The sequence below is a fragment of the Coloeus monedula genome (genome assembly GCF_965178545.1).
Source record: "Coloeus monedula genome assembly, chromosome: 16".
Lineage (NCBI taxonomy): Eukaryota > Metazoa > Chordata > Aves > Passeriformes > Corvidae > Coloeus > Coloeus monedula.
The window spans coordinates 743,701-762,796 of NC_138796.1; the positions used below are offsets into that span (position 1 = coordinate 743,701).

The 19,096-nt window shown below is 38.9% G+C and overlaps 1 protein-coding gene across 6 annotated transcripts in view; it reads left to right on the forward strand.

Moving 5' to 3' along the window:
* Positions 1 to 19,096, forward strand: part of ABCC1 (ATP binding cassette subfamily C member 1 (ABCC1 blood group)) — a 49,001-nt gene that overhangs the window by 4,478 nt on the left and 25,427 nt on the right. For all 6 annotated transcript variants that reach the window (XM_082292311.1, XM_082292312.1, XM_082292313.1 and 3 more), the window contains exons 2-11: positions 7,783 to 7,959; positions 8,744 to 8,869; positions 9,266 to 9,403; positions 10,494 to 10,619; positions 13,582 to 13,643; positions 14,486 to 14,617; positions 15,627 to 15,854; positions 16,530 to 16,707; positions 17,445 to 17,606; positions 18,261 to 18,353. In XM_082292311.1, the coding sequence (XP_082148437.1) occupies positions 7,783 to 7,959; positions 8,744 to 8,869; positions 9,266 to 9,403; positions 10,494 to 10,619; positions 13,582 to 13,643; positions 14,486 to 14,617; positions 15,627 to 15,854; positions 16,530 to 16,707; positions 17,445 to 17,606; positions 18,261 to 18,353 (1,422 nt within the window). The remainder of the gene's footprint in view (positions 1 to 7,782; positions 7,960 to 8,743; positions 8,870 to 9,265; positions 9,404 to 10,493; positions 10,620 to 13,581; positions 13,644 to 14,485; positions 14,618 to 15,626; positions 15,855 to 16,529; positions 16,708 to 17,444; positions 17,607 to 18,260; positions 18,354 to 19,096) is intronic.

Here is a 19,096-nt window from a genome sequence, read left to right on the forward strand (position 1 = left end):
TGTGTTTTTTGGCGATGAAAGCCAGAGGCTTATTTGTCAGCTTTCTTCCATTTATGAACAAGGGTCTAAATGTGCATAGAAAAATAAAACTTAGATTAGAAATGAAACTGGTATCCCTTGATCCAGAATAGATAAAATTAAGGGAAATACAGGGAAATTAAGCCTCATAATCTGTTGTTGATGGGGATTTTCTGAACAGATGATCTGTAGTTCTGCAGCTGGCAATTCAAAGTTGCTCAGAAAAGTTAAATGAGGAAAAAAATGCGGCAAAATGCCTGAATAACTCATGCTGTTTCATGCAATTACAATGCAGTTTACATTGAAACACTGTGCTATACTGGGACCAAGTGAAGGTCAGTCCGGGTTGTGCTGAAGTCACTCTGGGTCACATCTCTAAAAAGCGTACTGCCGGGTACTGACCTTTTGCTTACTTTCAATAGTCAGAACTCCTTGCATTACTGTTTTCTCACTCTTTGCATCTGTGGTAGGTTCAGATACAGTTTATCCCAACTTAATTGTTATCTTAGTCCCTTGGTAAGATTATTACCCAGGTGTGTTCAAACTTCTCAGTGATTTGAACTCAGGGTACAGGCTGTTGCATTATTAAGCAGAAGCCCTGTTTTTGGTGCAAAAAGGAGATGGAGAGCAGGAATCTTTTTCTTGTATCCTTTTAGGTAACAGTGATTTCAGTGAAAAACTTTGCAGAAGGGTAAGCTCCATCCTTTGGTTCTGAAACTAGTAGTGGTAAATATTGTGTTGTCAAATGGCCAAATGTTTTGTCATGGTACTTGCAGATATGGCAGGGTACAGAAATGCAGCGTCAGTAGAGAGAGGCTAAATTTTAATTTTGTAAGAGCTAATATAATCTGTTAGATGTTTCTCTGACACACACACAAAAAAATTAGCCATAGTTTGGTGGCTTTTAGCTTCCTAGATTACAAAGCTCAGCTGTTGTAAATGCTGCAGGTGCTCCTTTCTCTGGTAATTTGTTAGCACCTGCTTCTTATTTTAGGCTAAAGGGGAAAAAAAGTGAAACGTTTTTTTTCCTTGGAATTTTACACACAGCTCCAGCTGATGTGGTGTATTCTATAATAAAGGATCTCAACTCTTTGTAAACGTTTGGAAATACTGATGTTTGGGTTTGGGACAAGGAGGTACAGACACCTGATTTAAGTTCAGGACCAGTTATTGAAAGGTAGAGGCTTTTCGTTGGGTGTGTTAACAAGTCAAATCTGCATTATGTAAGTCATTACTGTTGAGAACTAAAACCATTTATAACTTGCTAAAACCATTTCTAATAGAAAACAATATGAGAAATTAAGGGCATTTTATTGTCACTGCAAACACTTACTGGTGTTTTTCGCCCTAATTCTTCTTAATATAAACAATTAAGAAATTTAGGACTCTTGTTTATTACATGGTTATTATTTTTTGTCACTTTTCCACCTCTTGCTCTAACAATCTTGCCTTTGACAACATTAAGAGATTTTAAGAATAAAGCTCAGATTTCAGAATTTGAAATGAAGGAGGGCCATGGTGTCTTCCCTTTTCTGAGGTCTCAAGCTTCATGTATTATTTTGGGAAGCTGGGCTAGAAGACTTGCTTATGAATGATTTAAGCCTCTTCATTCAGACCCAGGACTTGCATGTCAAAACCTTAATTGGAGACCTGTATTTTTTGAACTTTTGCTAAACAGTTATTTGTTCTTTCCTTCCCTGACTCCTACTAGCATTTTAACCAATGAGCTTCATGTTTAGTAGCAGGAGTTTTATTCCATTCATGGTTTTGTGAGAAATCCACAATTGCTTGGTAAGTTCAGTTCTCCTGTAGTAATAAATAAAACTCCAAACTATGCTTTTTTTGTGGGTGAATGTGATCTCCACGAGGGCTGGAGATCTGAATCTAATTCTTAAAATTCAATGTGGTAGTTACCATTAACATTTCTTATTTCACCCTTGTGGCAGTAGAATAACAAAAAGGCAGAAACTTATTGATCTAATTGGGCTGTTATTGGCCCAAAGAAAGGTCTGAGGACTGTGTGGATATGAGCACCTATCCTCACATGAGCCCACGCAGGGAAGTGCTGAAGTCTCTTCCCAAACTGGCAGTCAGGCTCACACTGTTCATTTGTTCCGTTGCCTGTGGTAAATGGTATAGTTCTAGGCAGGAGCATAATTCCACAATTTCTCCTGGCAGAAGTAGTTTCTAGAGTCTGTGGAGATCTGGGAATGAGATCAAGTATTTGGTTGTGTGGCTTTTACTTTTTAGTAGAATCCTGGGCTTATGTTTTCCAAAAATAAAAAAATATCACTGCTGCCTTTCTTTCATCAAGCGTATTAAAAAAACTGTTAGAAAAGTATTATTGTAAAACCTGTACAAGTGTCTTAAATTTTTCTTCTGCCTCCTGTTTTGCAGAGTACACCATTAAATGCTACAGTAAAACATTAATTTTATGTAGTTAGCACAGACTTCAAAGGAATTGGCAGTGTATTGAAAGTTTTGTATAAGTACAGCATGGGGTCAGTGTATGCACCACCACAAAGGTACCATTTTATTTTCTGCACTAACCTCAGTTGCAGGAAAAACAGCTACATTGTGTCACAGGAGAGGTCTGTGCATTTTGAGTGACTTCCTATTTATTAAGGAAAAAAGCTAGAGGAAATAAATGTCAGCTAAGGTGGAAAGATATTTTTCCACATATATTGTGCTACTTCATCTGGACTTGATTCTAGAGCCAGTGGATCCTTTAATGGAAGTAGTACTTTTTTTCAAAATAATTTCAATATAATAGGTATAATATTTTCAAAGGACTTAAAAACACGTAAATAGAAAGTTTGCGGTGGTTATTTGAATGTCACATGTCTCATTTTGTGATTTGTTTACCACTTTTAGGGATTTTGTTACTGTCTACTGCTTGTTTCTGTGAATATTGCTGAGGAGACAGGAGAGCTGCAGGTGTGGGTGTTCCTGCTGCTTTTTTAGGGGTTCTTGAGTACTTTTCTTGTACAAATATCTGTTGCTTGTCTTACCAACTTGTCACTCCCTGTGATGTAGCCTGAACAGTAAGCACAGCAGAGCAAATGTGATGCTGGTGAAGGTTGTGCCATGATCATGCTTGTTTAGGCTCCATTCTAGATATGCTCTTAGACAAATGGTGAGCCTCAATACAGGTTTCATGATCTGATTCCAAAATATGAATGGCAGAACAAAGATGCCATATCAGGTATGAGGGACTTTTAAAGCAAGGTCAGAGTTCCTTTAAAGCAGCTTTAAAAAAGAGGTCCTTTTCTGCACTCCCCTTACCCCCCTCCCTGCACTGATGCAGCTCCTCTGAAGATGTAGGCTCAGCCAGATCTGCCAAATCTCCTATCTGGGGAGAGGCAGGAAATTTGCTGTCCTAGATAAATGCCATGAGGCTATTGGCTTTTAGCCTACACTGAGAGAGAGTGGTTCAGTCAGGTCATAGGTTTATAGGTGCTACACTGGGGAATTTTTCAATCCTGTATCTAGAGCTGGCAGATTGTAAGACTTCCTATTTCAGTGGGAAAGTGATGATACTATTATAATGAAAGTTGTCAGCTGCAATTACAGTATTAGTGCCTGAGAGAGCTAATTACTTTCACTCAACTAAATATAAACATTGCATTAAACAAAAAGTCCTTTTTACTGTTAGGGAGATAAGATTGAGAAGCTTTATCTTGGTATTACAAGGGAGGTTGTTCTTCTGTGGGTGATGTTGAAGTAGTGGGTACACAATGTCAGTGTCAAACTCCATTTGAAGGAGTAAGTGTTGACCATGATGTTAAGATTCCAGCGTGGTTTTGTAATTTCATTTTTTACATAGGTGTGTGGTAATGTTTTAAGTCACTTCTGAATCACAGTTTGGTTCGTGCAGGTGGGTTTAACAGTGTGGCTAGCAGCCTGCGTCTCCAGCACACTTGCACACAGCAGGCATGAAACTGAGCAATTTGGGTCTCTCCATTTCTGCCAATGAGAATTTTAAAATGTGCTGTTGGTCAGGTGGGATTATTGATGTGAGAACAAGCAACCCCCGGCTGCTCTCTTGACAGCCTTTCCTGGTTGCCAGGAGAGGCAGCCGGCATCAAATACTGTTATTGCTCAGATTAGCCGTGCTGGAGGCATGCAAGTGCCCTTGGTCCGTCTTCCCTCAGCAAAGGCAGAATAACTGGTCTTTTGTTTTGCAACTTTGTCTTACAGTTCTTCTGCCAATGTTTTTATCTTGCCTGTTCCTGAAATTTTAGACAGGAATTAGTATAATTAATAATTTTCCTAGGGTTTATGCACTGTTAAATAAGTGGTTTACCTGTGAATAGATCCACTGGATTCTGGGGAATGCCAAGCATTTTTTGTGCCCTTCTTGTAGACAGAGGGTTTAATTTCAGCTGTGATAGGAAGCTTTTTTGTGCCATGAGAGAAAACATGCTACAGGGCACTAAAACTGTGGACTGGTATTTTTGAACCATACTGCTGATGATAGAAATGAAAACTGAGAAATAGGTCAGGTAAATTTAAAAATACCCATCTGCTATTCTGGGAAACTTTAAAATTGTTAAGGAACTTCTGAAAAGAAAAACTAATCTAAAACTATTTAACATCTGAGATATGGTTCTGGACTACACTAAAACTAAGCCAACAGTGTATCTCTACTCTCCCAACATCTACCAAGGAAGGAACAAGGATCTACCAAGGAAGGAACAAGGATCGGGCTGATTCTTCTCCAGTGGGTTCCTGCAGTCACAGCTTAAAATAAAGGCTGCTTCCAAATTATACAGTCTAATAGCTATAGACCTTACCCCTTTTTTCCTCCTCGTCCTTTATGGCAAGAGGCTGCTGGTTTGGGTAGGCTTTCAATAGTTGTATCTGTGTCATTTGATGTGACTTTGCAAAGTAGAAGAGTTAACTGATCAGTCAGAGTGAAAATTGTTAATCTTTCAACTGAGAAAAATGGAGTAACTTCATGTTTTAATAGAACTCGATAAAATAGTGTTTCTAAAACTTGAGTCAGAAAAAATGTCATTAATTTGTTAATTAATGTCTGTTAAATACAAAGGTCTGCTTCAGTGAATGTTTCTGCATTCTTCCATGAAGAATTTTTGTTTGTGATGGAAAAAAACAACTGAAACTGGGTTTAAATAAAGCAAAGGAGAAGCATGTACTTTCCACTGGCAGAAGTAGTCTAGACTTGCGTAACTGAACCTGTAATTTAAATGTGAATGCATGCTGGTTTCGTGATGAGAGTCACGTGTTTTCTAACTGCAGTGGAATCTTCTAAAGCTGTGGTGTCCTCCAAGCAGAACTTAGGGTATGCCTGCCTTTTGTAAGGGATCGAGTTCCTCTTGACGTTGTCCATTGAGGGCTGTCACAGCTCAGTTCAGACAGAGTCTGCTGCTGATGTGTCCTACAGACAGTCCCTGGCCTGCTTGGTGAGTCACTCCGGTGGCCCCAGTGCCTTTTGGGCTGGTGTTAACTAGGAAACTCCAGTAGCTGCTGGTCAGTCTGCACGGCAGCCGTGACCCAGCAGTGTGAACCTGAGTGGAAGGGTCCTGTGAGGACATGGGGTGCTCAGCAGCAACTATTGGGTCTGCAGCTCTGTTCCTGTCTGTGCTACTGCCTTGTGTAGATGCAGCCTGAGGGAATTGCACTTGGGGAAGCAGCAGGAAAAACACTGCTGTGTCTTCTCTTCATGTGTTCCTTGCCTTTTGCCACCTGACATGAATGTAAAATGGAAGGGACTTCTGTGTCTCACCTCTGTGTTGCCATTTCTTTTGCACAGAGAAGTGTTTTTAAAGCTAAGCATGCTCCTACTTGATAGCAACAGCCTCTGGATGAAATCCTGGAAACATATGAAAGAACTGATGTTGCTGTTAAATTCTACCAGTAGTCTTGCCCAAAATTGCCTATTTCTCCCATCTTTCTGTTCTGAACCCTGAAGTACCATTGCAGTGTACACTCTTGCCTTTTATGCAGAAACAAACACCTCCAGATAACTTGTAAATATGAAAGTCAAATGAAAGGTTGCACGTTTTTAGAATATCCTCCAGCCAATATGCATAGTAGTCATATTTACAGCACTTCTTGCTTTTATTTTGCCACATGGCAGTGATGTGCATTACCTGCCCTCTGACCTTGCTGGTATTTGCTAGATTCATTTTATAGCAAGCATTTAAAAACACTGAAAAAGAAGTTAACAACTTTCTAAACAGTGTATAGATCTCCGAAAGTTTACTCAATAAAAAGATGTCAATGCTTTTGTTTGTTTCTTGTAAAGCTGATTACATCCTGTTGATTTACTTGTATAATCTTACACTGTCTTAATTTGTGAATTGTAAACTGTTCTGCAGAGTCATAAGACTTCTTCTTGGCTGTTGTGCTGGAGTAGAGCAGCTGGGACTTAGAAAGCCAAAAACGTTTGCGTGGTGGCTAAATGTAAGGATGACTCAGCTGAAATTTCTGATGAGTTATGCAGTCAGGAAACTTAATAAGTGTGTGGCTTGCTCACAGCGTCTCACAGCTGCTGCCTTGTCACGAACAACTTGTATGACCCCTACACAGATACATTCAAACATAATTGGGCATTCTTATGTTCAACCAGTGTTAGTTCCCTTGAATTGGCTGTAGTAAGCTCAGAGATTTTCTAAAAATGAAAAATTAAAAATGATACAAAGTGAGAAGAATTTTTAGAATGCTGTGGAATTAGAGGAGAAAAATACCAGCTGGGTTTCCTGTGTATACTGTCTGTTGTATCTAACTGAGAAAGAAATCCTAGATTCTGAAAGAAATCGAGGGAAATGGGGAAGGAAAATGTATCTTCCATTGCTCTTTAGATCTGTGTTCTCTTTGTCATTGTGTTTGAAGCTGTTTATTCAGTGGAAGATGGGGATAAACAAGGATCAAAGTGTGGTGATTCTGGGCAGTGGGATCTGCATTCGGCTTTGATGTTGGAATAGAGGGAACAGGCACTACAGCTCCTTTTGGTTCTGTTTCCTCATCTATAAAATGTGGACAATGGCACCTGTTTCAGTGACCAGCTCAGGCTTCTACAGAGGAGTAGGATTACTGGCTGTCATTATGTCCCTGTAGTGGTACTGGTGTTTTGTGTAGTTTAAGCTGTGCAACTGTCTGAAAAAACGCTTTGCCACTGAAAAGTTAACACTATAGTCAACAAGCCTTTGGGCATGGGACTGCTGCTCTTGGCTCAGTGACTTTTAAACAGAAGCCAGGGAGCAAAGCTTTGGCTGTTGAATATTGCAGTCCATCTGCAGCTGCAGTATTGTGCATTGGATTATTCTGTTGGAGAGTCAAAAATCTACGGCACTTGAGAGAATGTGTTGCATGTGATAATTTTTCAGCAAGGTCAGTGATTTTAAGGTAAAATTTGCTGCAAGAGATTTTCCAAACTCAGAGCAATTGTAAATATGGTATGAAAACTCACGTTACTACTAAATAGTCTGTCATTGTGAATAGTCCTTGTGCCAGTAATTAAAATAGTTACGTTTTTATTACTGTGAGCATCAGTTTTGGTTTGATTGTATGGTGATTTATCTTGGGTTTGAGAATTGTGTTGAGAGAAGTAGGAAAACATTGAGTTATGTCAATTTACATTCTCTTCTTGTGAGTAGGAAATGAGCTTCAAGGGTGAGCCTTTAACTTGGTTATGTGCCTTGTTGTGGATTTTTTTATTCTGAGTCCCTGTTTCTGATTTTCAAATACTGGAGTTCAGTGTTGGCTTTGTCTGTAACTTAGCCTGTTTTCTTGCCCCAGGATTGGAATTTGACATGGCACACAGAAGATCCAGACTTCACCCCATGCTTTCAGAACACAGTCCTGGTCTGGATTCCTTGCATTTACCTGTGGCTCTGCTTCCCAGTGTACTCCCTGTACCTTCGCCGTCATGACAGGGGGTATATTCAAGTGTCAAACCTTAACAAAGCCAAAACGGTACGTGAGTCTTTGAACAAAATCAGAACTTATCAGGCTTGTTTGGAAATTGGAATCTATTTTCAGCTATGTTTTAGCACAGTATTTTTTTGAGCCTCAGTCCTGACCCACGTGCACACTTCAGGTATAACTTATTTGTTCTGCTTGTGCTTGATTTCCCAGCCTTTCCTGTTTTCATTGCCCTTTTATCAGGCTTTCTGAAATCTACCCTGGCATTGCAACAAACATGCAAATCCTTTTAAAGACCAGTTGGAGAAGACTATTTTAAGGCAACTCAATCTCAAAGCCCATATTTCTATCATAAAAAGAATTTATTATCCTGCCAGCTTCTTAAATTACACGGTATACATTTCTAGAGCTGCTGCAGGTGTTCTATTCTGCTTCAGTTGTGAAACAGGTACTTAATGATTTTGGATTTTTTCTTCCCTGTAGAATAAGTGCAAAGTTTTAAGATGGACTTTTATTCTTCTTTTATTAAGAAGAATAGCATAGTGTATTGGAGAGGTTTTTGCCTCTGCAATCTGTTATTCAGGAGTGAGATTGACCAGCTTTCTGCTTCATGATAGACTGAATTACATGGTATTAAAAATCAGTAAACTTTTTTCTTCTAGTTGGAATTCAATAATTAAAGCCAAATTGCTTTTCTTTTGTGCATGTGGTAGAATTGCCCAAACAATAGGATCTGATTATGACTCCTGCTAACACGTAACATCTAGTGTTCATCTGTATATTGTGCTGCATTATCTTTGTGAACTGATGCATTAAAGACACTTTTTTCTTGCAGGCTTTGGGCTTAATACTGTGGATAGTCTGCTGGGCAGACCTTTTCTACTCTTTCTGGGAAAGAAGTCAAAATATTTTTCGAGCTCCATTTTTTCTTGTTAGCCCTACAGTATTGGGTATAACAATGGTAAGTTCTTCTGCACGGCCATTGTCCGTGCAAAGCTTTAACCAATAACACCATTTTGGTATTATTCACAGTGCTGTAATTCTTTAATTACCAGAAAAGTAAAGAAGTAAAAGATTGGCAGCTTTTGGCAGTGCTTTTGTGTATGTGACTGTTTATTTCTATGTAATGTATATTCTTTTCCCTTTTTTGCCCGCTCCTTATCTTTACTGATACAGAGAATTTCCTATTTAAATGTATTTTTGAATTACACTTAAAATTTCAGAGGTTTAGAAGATCTGGGAGATACTGGATTAGAAATGTTAAATAAGCAGACTTTAGCACAGTACCTTTTACGTGTGCATAACCTATTGTAAAACTTAAAATTTGTGAATATGTTTTCATCTTATTTGTCTACAGTTGCTGGCCACATTTTTAATACAATATGAAAGAATAAAAGGAGTCCAGTCTTCAGGTGTAATGACAATTTTCTGGTTCATCTCATTGTTATGTGCCACAGTGGTTTTTATATCCAAAGTAAAACATGCCTTAAATATGGTAAGTGGATTTTAGCCTCATTCAGTTGAAAATAATCCTAAATGCTGTAGTGATAAAGTAGTTGCTTGGTAATTTTGCCAGTCAAATCAGTTAATGATTCATTTAGTGTACCTTCATTCCTTGGGTTGTAACAGCAAAAGCAGCAAGAATTAATGACTTCTGTTTTGAAATGCTCATGAAATTCATAGTGATTTTAACTGTGGCAACAGTTGCCAAGAAAATTGGGTTGTCTGGTGGAGAAAGCGGATGTGTCTGCTCAAGTACACTCAAAATGTGTAATCTTTGATATCAAACTGCTCTGGCTGGGAGTTTACATCATCTTCCTGTTGATTATACAGTGGATTTCCTGAAACACTTTGTTCAGTGCTGGTGTGGTCTCACCTGCTTGGACAAAATCAAAATGAAATATTTTTATGCTAATTTGCCCTGTAGTAAGGTGACTTCAAATAACAGACTAATTGTGGAGCTGCTTCTTGAACCTTTAAGCTGCATTGGGAATTTTGGGAACTTTCAGCCAACTTTTGTCTTCAGCTGTTGGGAATGGGATTTTACTGAGAGTGGGTGTCCATCTATCCCTGTGCTTTGATTTCTGTGGCTTATGTGTTATGCATCAGTCCCAGACAAAAAAATGAAAGAACCTCTGAATTTTGCACACAGTGGAACAAAGTGTAATCTAAATTCTGCTCCTCTAATTCTTATCTTCTGTGTGCATACTAATTTAAAGACTTGCTTTCAATACTCTTTGCTACCTAATGCATAAATGTCTTGCTCCTGTAAGGAATGCACTGACTTCAAATTGGGGCTGTGTTGGCACAAACCATGTGTTAAGGAGAACTTTTTACATAAGAAATCCATGCTTGTATTTTTATGGTAGTGACTGAATAAAAATAAATATGTCTTTCACATCCTCTCCCCTCGCATTACCTTCCCTTTACCAAAATAGACACTGACTTTAATTTGCATGGGGGTGAGTAGTGTAGCACTTAGTTTGCAGAATTTACAGTAAGGAGTTGTTTTCTGTTTAATCGTAACATGTTACTTAAAATTAATTCCTCAAGCATTCTAATTGGAATATTACCTTCCTTTGCAGGGTGCTGATGAGGATGCATTTCGTTATGTCACCTTCTGCATCTACTTTGTCCTGGTATTAGTAGAGCTCATCCTGTGTTGTTTTCCAGAGCAACCACCTTTGTTTTCTGAAACAGTAAATGATCCTGTAAGTGAGTCTGTAGTATCACACGTGCAGTATTCTGTGTAATGAGCTCCAGGGCCATAATCTCACAGATGACAAGTAATTAAAATTCTGCTTTTTATTTGGTGATGCAAAAGAAGCCCATAACATGCAAAACTGGGGGAAGGGAGGGGCTGTATGTAAGAAAAAAGCACAAAAATACTGTTGCACTCACTGCTGAATAGCATTCCTGAAGGATCAGTTATAGGTATTTATATTCAGTAGTGCTGCTGGCAGTTGGTGGGAAATAGTGATTTGAAATGCTGTGCTCCTGGTTATCTGATATGTTCAGTAGGCAGTAGCATGTGGATTCACTTTATTTGAACATGGGGAAGAATTTAGACCTGGAAAGCTTTTGAACCTGGGCAGGTGGCATGTGATTTCTGTTTTTATCTCTCTTGTGTCAAGTAAAAATTTAATCAGCTCAGATTCAAGAGCAGCTGATGTTAGAGGGTAATTGGATGTAGACATCTAATTTTACATTGACAGTATCTTCTCTGCATGTGTTCTTAATTATACCAGCTCTATGGGGTGGATCTAAAGTGACCCAAAGGATGCTGGATCATCCTTGCACCACCTCTGGGTTAGATGTTGAGCCACAGTGGGGTGACACTTGCCACTGCCTGGAGTTTGGATGTGCTGAGTTTAGGAACTTCAGTTCTATACAAGGTCTAATTCTGGTTTGATGGCAGTTAAGTGACACTGACTGGTGAAGGAAAGTGTGAAATATGTGAGGGGGGAAATAAATACTGCCTTTGTAACTGTGGAGAGGGTTCATGACCATTGCACTTACTGAATCCCACAGTTACATTCTCCACCAGTCTCCAGGGTGCCAGGGGTGCTCTGCTTGGCCATGGCAGACAGTCTGTGTGTGTGCCTGGAAGGTGGAGCATATTGCTGAGTCTTTGGATCCTCTTTGTCTTTTGGTTCTTTTCATCTCATTCAGGGGTTAAATATATTTGACCAGGATACCGTGGGTATAGGGAAACCTTTTCTTCTTTGATCATGGTTGTAGTAATTACAAGGTGCTTTGAGACCACAGTGGTTTATTTTTCTGAGTATTTCTAGGAGTGTCTTTAGGAAACAGGGCAGACTTCAAATTTTAACCTTCCATTTTGTTGGGGAAAAGAGCAAAGAAATCATGTTAGTCAGCCTTAAATTCTGCTTTATTCCCTTTTTCCAAATATTTCCAAACCAGAAATGTCTGTAAGTCTTCAGTAAAATTTTAGTGTATGTTTACTTAAGCCTGCAAACTACAGTGAAATTTCTAAGATGTAGATGCTGATGTATGTAGAAGTCAGACAATGTGTTTTGTATCTTGTTTACATTATGTAAATCCAGACTAGTTAAAACTTTTCTTCATTCTATCTGGCATGAAAGTCAGTAGGATTATTAATTATTTGTGTGATAACTATTTAATTTTATCAAAAGTAGTATTATTTAGAAAGTAATCTAACATGTTTTAATATTTTAAACTTTTACTTTATGCAAACCAAGTCGAGTTTTTGGTAGTACAAGATCTAGTGGGCTCTTAGATTCAGAGTTTCCACCAGCAAGTAGATTAAAAACAATACAAAGGAAAAAAAGCAATACAGCATTTTATGTAAAGTTCAGAATATTTTAAAATTTTGGTGTAGTTGAAAGTATTCCCTGTATTTGCTGAAGTAGAAGTCTGTCTGTCAGGAAAGCAGGAGTGGCTGAACTCTCAAAGTTTTGTCCCCTTCCCCTTCTCTAACTTTAAAAACTTCTATTTATTCACTAATTGATGGTATTGGATTTGTTTGCAATCATTTTACTCCAGGTGTTTGAATACTTTGGAGATGTGAAACTCTTATCCCCTTTCAAAAAACAAAAGCATCTGTCTGATACATTCTTTTATTGTTCCTTGTAAAAGTTGCAGAAAGGGCTATGTGAAGAAGAGAAAATGCAAGACTCTGTTTTGTGTAGTTGGATTATAACACGGTGCAGGACAGCACAGTACAGGAGAAGCCAGGCTACACAGACATGAGTTAAAAATGCATATGATTGGAACACTTGGCTCTGGCTCTTTTAGTTGCAATACTCTAGTGATGTTTGGTAACTTCTGTAGATAGAATATCTGAGTTGCTCCAGTTATAGTTGATGATAAAACCAGTGGTTTGTTGTGCCTAAGGAGTGGTGTTAGCATTCCTTAGATGCTGTTCAGAGCTCTGAAAGAGGGAAGAGAGAAATGTGCACAGAAATTCTGCAAGTAAATTAATTTTTCATACCAGTGAAATTCTCCCAGCCTTTCTTAATGCTCTTTTAACCCAGCCAGATTAGGAGAGGATGTGAACCTGGAGAGCAGCTGAAAGAGCCAGCCTTTGTGCTGGGTGTAGGACCCGAGCAAGCTGTGCACTGAAGGAGCTGTGCTGAGCTACTTAAGTATAGATACTTTAGTTTCCCATACATATTTGATGAATGAGATGCAGGGCTCCTAAAGGGTGTTTTGGGGTGCTTTTATGGAGTTTACAATTTTTTTTCATTTGTGCATCTGTGTCAATGGAGTCCTAGCACTTCACTGCTAGAACAGGAGAACTGAATTTTTCATTCATGATTAACTACCCAATTAACATATTTGTGCCCTCATATGGTAGCGTACCTTGCATTGACATAGGCACTGAACATGACACCTGGAGAGACTGTCTGGCCTGCACTGGCCTCTAAAAGTCCTTCAGCTGTTTGTTGTGTTGTTGATATGGAGCACTGCTATTCCTGTGTCCCAGTGGTTGAGCCTGCTGTCAGCCCTGACTCTGTGCTTGTGTTTTCTGAACAAGCTCCCAGCAGCATAAATAAAAAAGTTTTAGTAATGTGAGAAAAATACTGTAAACAAAAGGAATTTCAAAAACATCTTCTCTGCACTGCTTGTTTCTTTAGGCCCTGCATCAGTCACTTTGCATGTGGATTGATTTCTTTTTCTCTCCTTTAGAATCCATGTCCAGAGTTCAGTGCTTCTTTCCTCTCCAGAATCACATTCTGGTGGATCACTGGGTGAGATCAAGCTCTGTATAATGCACCAGTTCAAGTTAGATGGCACTTTGGGATCCTGCTTTTAGAGTGAAAATAGCAATAATCATGCAACAGTAATTTTGGTTGTTTTGGTTGGTTGTGTCATAGATTAAATCAATTTTTTCTTCAAATTTGATTAATATTTTTTTATTTCCTTTGTAGGGTCTTTGTAATTTTAAATTTTGACAGTATATATTTAGTGTGTTTGATGAAAGAATATAGTAAAAAATATTCTTTGGGAAGTACAAGAAGGTAGAAATTATTTGCTGTATTTAGAGGTTAAGACATTGAAAACCATTACCTCTTTTTGTCCAATGGGCTCTTTTTTTCCCCATTAACTTAATTTTAGTAATGCTATATTATTTGTGAATTAAAACACAGAAACATGTAAAATAATACTGGTATATAGTTGTGGCTGGTACTTGGCCAGAGTTCCAACAGAAAGCTAGATGAAAGGAATTACTTTGTGAAATTAAAGGCTAATAACGATTTTGAAACTTGCTAGGCATGGGAATATTAAGTGCCTGGCTGATTTTCAAATGAGATCACTTCATCCTTTCTTTTATTTTCCCTGAAATTTGAATTCAGTGGCATATCCTGGATCCTTAGATGTTTTGGTGTCTAATTCTCCCAGTAAAGACAGGAGGATGTATGTTTTAGCATCTGGACCTGTGTTGCTGCAGGCACTAGTGCTTGCTGCATCTTTGTGGAGAGCTGGCTTTGTTCTGGGGCCAGATGCAACTGTGTCTATGTATCTGTGTCTGTATATACATACAAACATTTCTAGTGTTCTTAAATTTATTTGCTAATTCTTTCTAATGCAGGTTGATGATTCAGGGTTATCGGAGTCCTTTGGAAGCCAAGGATTTGTGGTCATTAAATAAAGAGGACAAATCAGAGGAAATAGTGCCAGGTTTGGCTAGAAATTGGGCAAAAGAGTGGTCAAAGACCAAGAGGTAAGTTCAGTTATCCTGGCTTCCAGTTCTGCCAAGATATAAAGGTTTAAAAGCTCAAGTTACTCAGCCTCTACTTAGAGGTATTTGTCATTTGTTACCAAACCTGCTTTTGTAAGGCCCATGTGGCTGCCTGTGTTTGTCCTGAAGTGCACACAGAGCAGGAACCAAGTAGGGCATTGTGTTCCTTCTTTATGAAGAGCTGCGTTGACTTTCCCTTAGTCTTTCATGATCCAAAACTTATTACTGTGACTTTTGATGTATGGGTTTTTTTTCCCTGGGGAGGGAATGTTTGGACACAAACTTCTGTCATGTAATTTAGGAGCTTGGGCTCCCTCTGTAATTGGCAAAGCCTCAGGAGGGTAGTTCAGGGTGTAAAAGTGAGCAGCTTATTCCTTTCTTTTGACTATATAGGGAGTCTGAGCATCTAAGCCAGATGACTAAAATTAGAAAGACTGCATGCCTGCAGTCTCCATTCTACTTTCATCATCCTTGGCTGCAGCAAATAGGAGCACCTTTTCATTGAAGGAAAATTGTGTGCTTGCTTACACAGTGTGTTTTACATACAGCTTGTCCTCAGTTCAGAGCATGTAGTTTAGCGTAAGCCAGATGTAAGAAAAGAATGTGTTCAGTCCATTGGGGATATCTTGGCATAAATCTGACTTCAGTCTTTTAACTCTGGTGGTACAGTGAAGCCTTGATTTCGATGGAAGTTCAGCATACTGGGTTCTAGAATAATAATGTCCTCTGCTCTGAGCCGTATTCCTCATTCCCCAGGGAAGACTTACAGGAGAGATTTCCAGGAATGTTACCTATCCAAGCAAAGAAAGCCATTTCTGAATGGCCAGTTCATGTAGTTAGGTTGTGTGATTTAAAATGTTTGACAGTAAAACCCAGTTAAACTATTAAGAATCATAATGAGGTAATTTACATCCTATTTGTATAGTGTACATTTTCCCAGTTGGCTTTATGCTTGAATAAAGGCTACATTCTATACCTCATGTTTTTCCAGGCAACCACAAAACATGTTATATGTGCCGAAAAAGCAGCAAAAATCAGGAGACTCAAATGGTGATGTGACAGAAGAGGTTGAAGCTTTGATTATGAAACCATCTCAGAAGAGCTCTGAAGCATCTTTATTCAAGGTTTTATACAAAACCTTTGGACCCTATTTTCTCATGAGCTTCCTTTTTAAAGCTGCACATGATCTCTTGATGTTTTCAGGCCCAGAAATTCTGAAGTAAGACCTATATACTTTATTATTGTATTAAAAGTATGTGAACAGGTTTTAAAACATGCTGGTATTTCACTCCCCAAGCTGCTTTGCCGTCAGCTGATGCAATGAGGAAGAGGTGTCATACAAGGGAGAAACCATAGGCAAAGGTGATTTTGGTCCATTGGTTTTCAAATTGCAACATCATGCAATAAATGTTTGACTTCTTATTTTCCTTTTTGACACCAGGAAGGCAGGGCAGGAACATAATCAACAATAGCAGGAGAGTTTGCTCAGTTCTAACCTGTAATTATTCTGTGCCTGCACATCACAGTATGTGATGCAGCAAAGAGCTGAGGGGCTGGGAGAGCTTGTATTGCTTTGAGCTGAGAAGTAAAGCAAGTGTAAGTGGCTGTATTTCAGCTGGAGGGGATATGGAACTTTTCAGTGTAGCTCCAAGAGAATGCTGTGTGTGTAAGCTATGTGCTACTCCATGTTTCAGAGTGGTATTTAAGGAGGGAGTGATGTATGCTCATAGAAAATGATCTCCAGTTTCCAAGAAGTTTGCTTAAGTGTTTTATCTAAGTTTGGTACTTTAGGTGCTTGAATGACCCATACAACGTTTGGAATAAGCTAAGGCTGTAACCATGACATTTGGTTCTGTTTTCCATCTATCAAGAGAACTCATTTCTCTCTCCACAGGTTGCTGCTCAACTTTGTAAGTAACAAAGCTGCCCCAAACTGGCAAGGCTACTTTTATACAGTGCTGCTGTTTGTTTGTGCCTGTCTTCAGACACTGATTCTTCACCAGTATTTTCATATTTGCTTTGTAACTGGAATGAGGCTCAAAACAGCCATTGTTGGTGTAATTTATCGAAAGGTAGGTGTTTCTTTAAATGTACAACAATGCTGTGACTGCAAATATGCAGTATCTGTGACTGTGAGAATGCATCACTTAAGTCTGAATAATAAGTTAGGAGACTCTGGTATGCTGATTCCTAACTCTTAATAGAAATAAGAGCATGTCTAATTTATAAATAAAAACCTTTAAGCTAGGGCAGTTTTCTAATTTACTAGTTAATATGCTGCTTCTCACTGTCAAATAAGAAACCTTGCCTCATTAGATTAGGGGTGTGCAGTGCTTCAGTTGGTGCAGAAATTAAGGTGCATCTACATTTACAGCTTCATTTGAGATTTACCAGCAGTGCCACCTTACCTTAGAATAAGATGGAACATTTTAGACAGCTGAGGACCAATAGCTCTGTGTTAGATAAATGTGTCACAAGAAATTAAGATTCCACTTCTTACACTAGAACAAAAACACAAACCAAACCTAGTAAATGGTACCCCCAAGCAATCAAACCACCAGCCCTAACCCCAAAGTTTGCTTATTGACTTTAATTCTGTATTAGCTTAAGCCCAGCTGATTGATTCAAACCGTTCAACTTGCATTTTGCGAGGTGTATATGGTAAACAGAATATGAAGGAGGAAAAGGATTGCTTGTAATTTTTAAAGAAGCAGTTCTGTAAAGCAATTGAATTCTGTGGAGAAAATGCAAATGGCTAAGTCTGCCCTCATGTTGTTTTAATTGTTTTTTATTTTTTACTTACATGTAGGCACTTGTTATCACAAATTCTGCTAGGAAGACTTCTACTGTGGGTGAGATTGTGAATCTGATGTCTGTGGATGCTCAGAGATTCATGGACTTGGCTACCTATATAAACATGATTTGGTCTGCACCTTTCCAGGTGATACTAGCACTGTACTTACTGTGGCAGGTGAGCACTGTGTGTTGTTTGCTGTTTTGACTTTGGCAATGTGCTGCTTTCATGATTCTGTGACTAACACAGCTGTTGTTGAGATCACTGGAGGGTTTGCAGCAGTGAGGGGAAAGTGCTGTTTATTAGGAAGCCATTCAGAGCTGCTTTTGTCACTGCCATCAAGAAGGAAGGCAGGAGGTTCTGAATTCACATTGAGCTCGTACGGGGAGGATGCAGAGGGGAGCTGTTATCTTTTGAGGCACTGCAGCACCCAGAGTATCTTATATGTCCCTTGATTTAACTAAAAGTTCTCTTGGTTCTAGAGTCACCATGTGAGATGTCTGCTATTTCTGGTTCACATAGCACTGGGCTGATTCTTCTTCAGAAGAACAGACAAATCAGCAAAAAGTGGAAAGTGTTAAAACATATTTGTGTGTATAATGAGCTATTTGGAGAGAGATTGAGCTCTATGTACCTCTAAATGGGGACTATGTATGTTTGTTTCAAAAGTCAAAGTATACAGATACTAACCTAAGCCCCTACTTGATCCTCCTCTTCTTCCTCCAGGCTGAAAACCTATTTCAGAATGATTTTCTGTAGTGTATGCGGTGGTTTGAGTCAAGATTTTGAAAAATTAGTTTGAATAAATGCTTGCAATTACGTACTTTTCAGAATTTAGGTCCTTCAGTGCTGGCAGGGGTTGCTGTCATGATCCTTCTGGTTCCAGTAAACGCTGTGATGGCAATGAAGACAAAAACCTATCAGGTTAGCACCTCTATATAGTGCTTTTAAGAAACATCTGTTCTTTGATTTGCTCCTGTAGGTTTTTCCTTTTATTTTTTCCCATCCCTCTGTCTATCCCTCAAAAAAAGGGAAGGGAAAGAAAGGTCAGAGGTGTTGTGTATTCAGGACAAACAAACTAATGCATTTTTCAGCCTTATAGCTGATCTGTGCATAATGGTCTAAAAATTTGCACTAGTGAAGACCAAGGTAGCACTTTGGGCAGCTTCATGAGATGTCCAGTGATTGAATTGGAATTAGTTCAGTTTTTAAATTGCTTAAAAACTAAAGTGCAAATGTGAACTACTGTCTGCTTAATGAACCTGAATGAATGAAATATTCATATTCCCAGGATGTGTAGCTTGTCCTTTTTATTGTTTGCTTCCTGGAGAGATGAAGAAGGGGAAGTCTTAGTTGTTGGCTGTTTTTGATCCCTTGTTGATTTTATTTAGTGGGGATCAGTTTGTTACAGAGAGCGCACATAAATAAGCGTAGACTCAAATTTGAGTTTTCTCCTGTAAAAATGACTTCCAACAGCCCCACCACATGCTTTGTGCAGACTTCACTACTGACTGAATTTGCTGAATGTCAGAAAAGATTGATATGCTTAAGTGAAACCTTAGTTAGAAGTTCATTAAAACATGCTACAGCATTCGATTCCCACAGGGGAGAGGTAGGGACACCTGGCCTGCCACAGCCACCTTGTCTCTGGTCTGGGATGGCTGTGC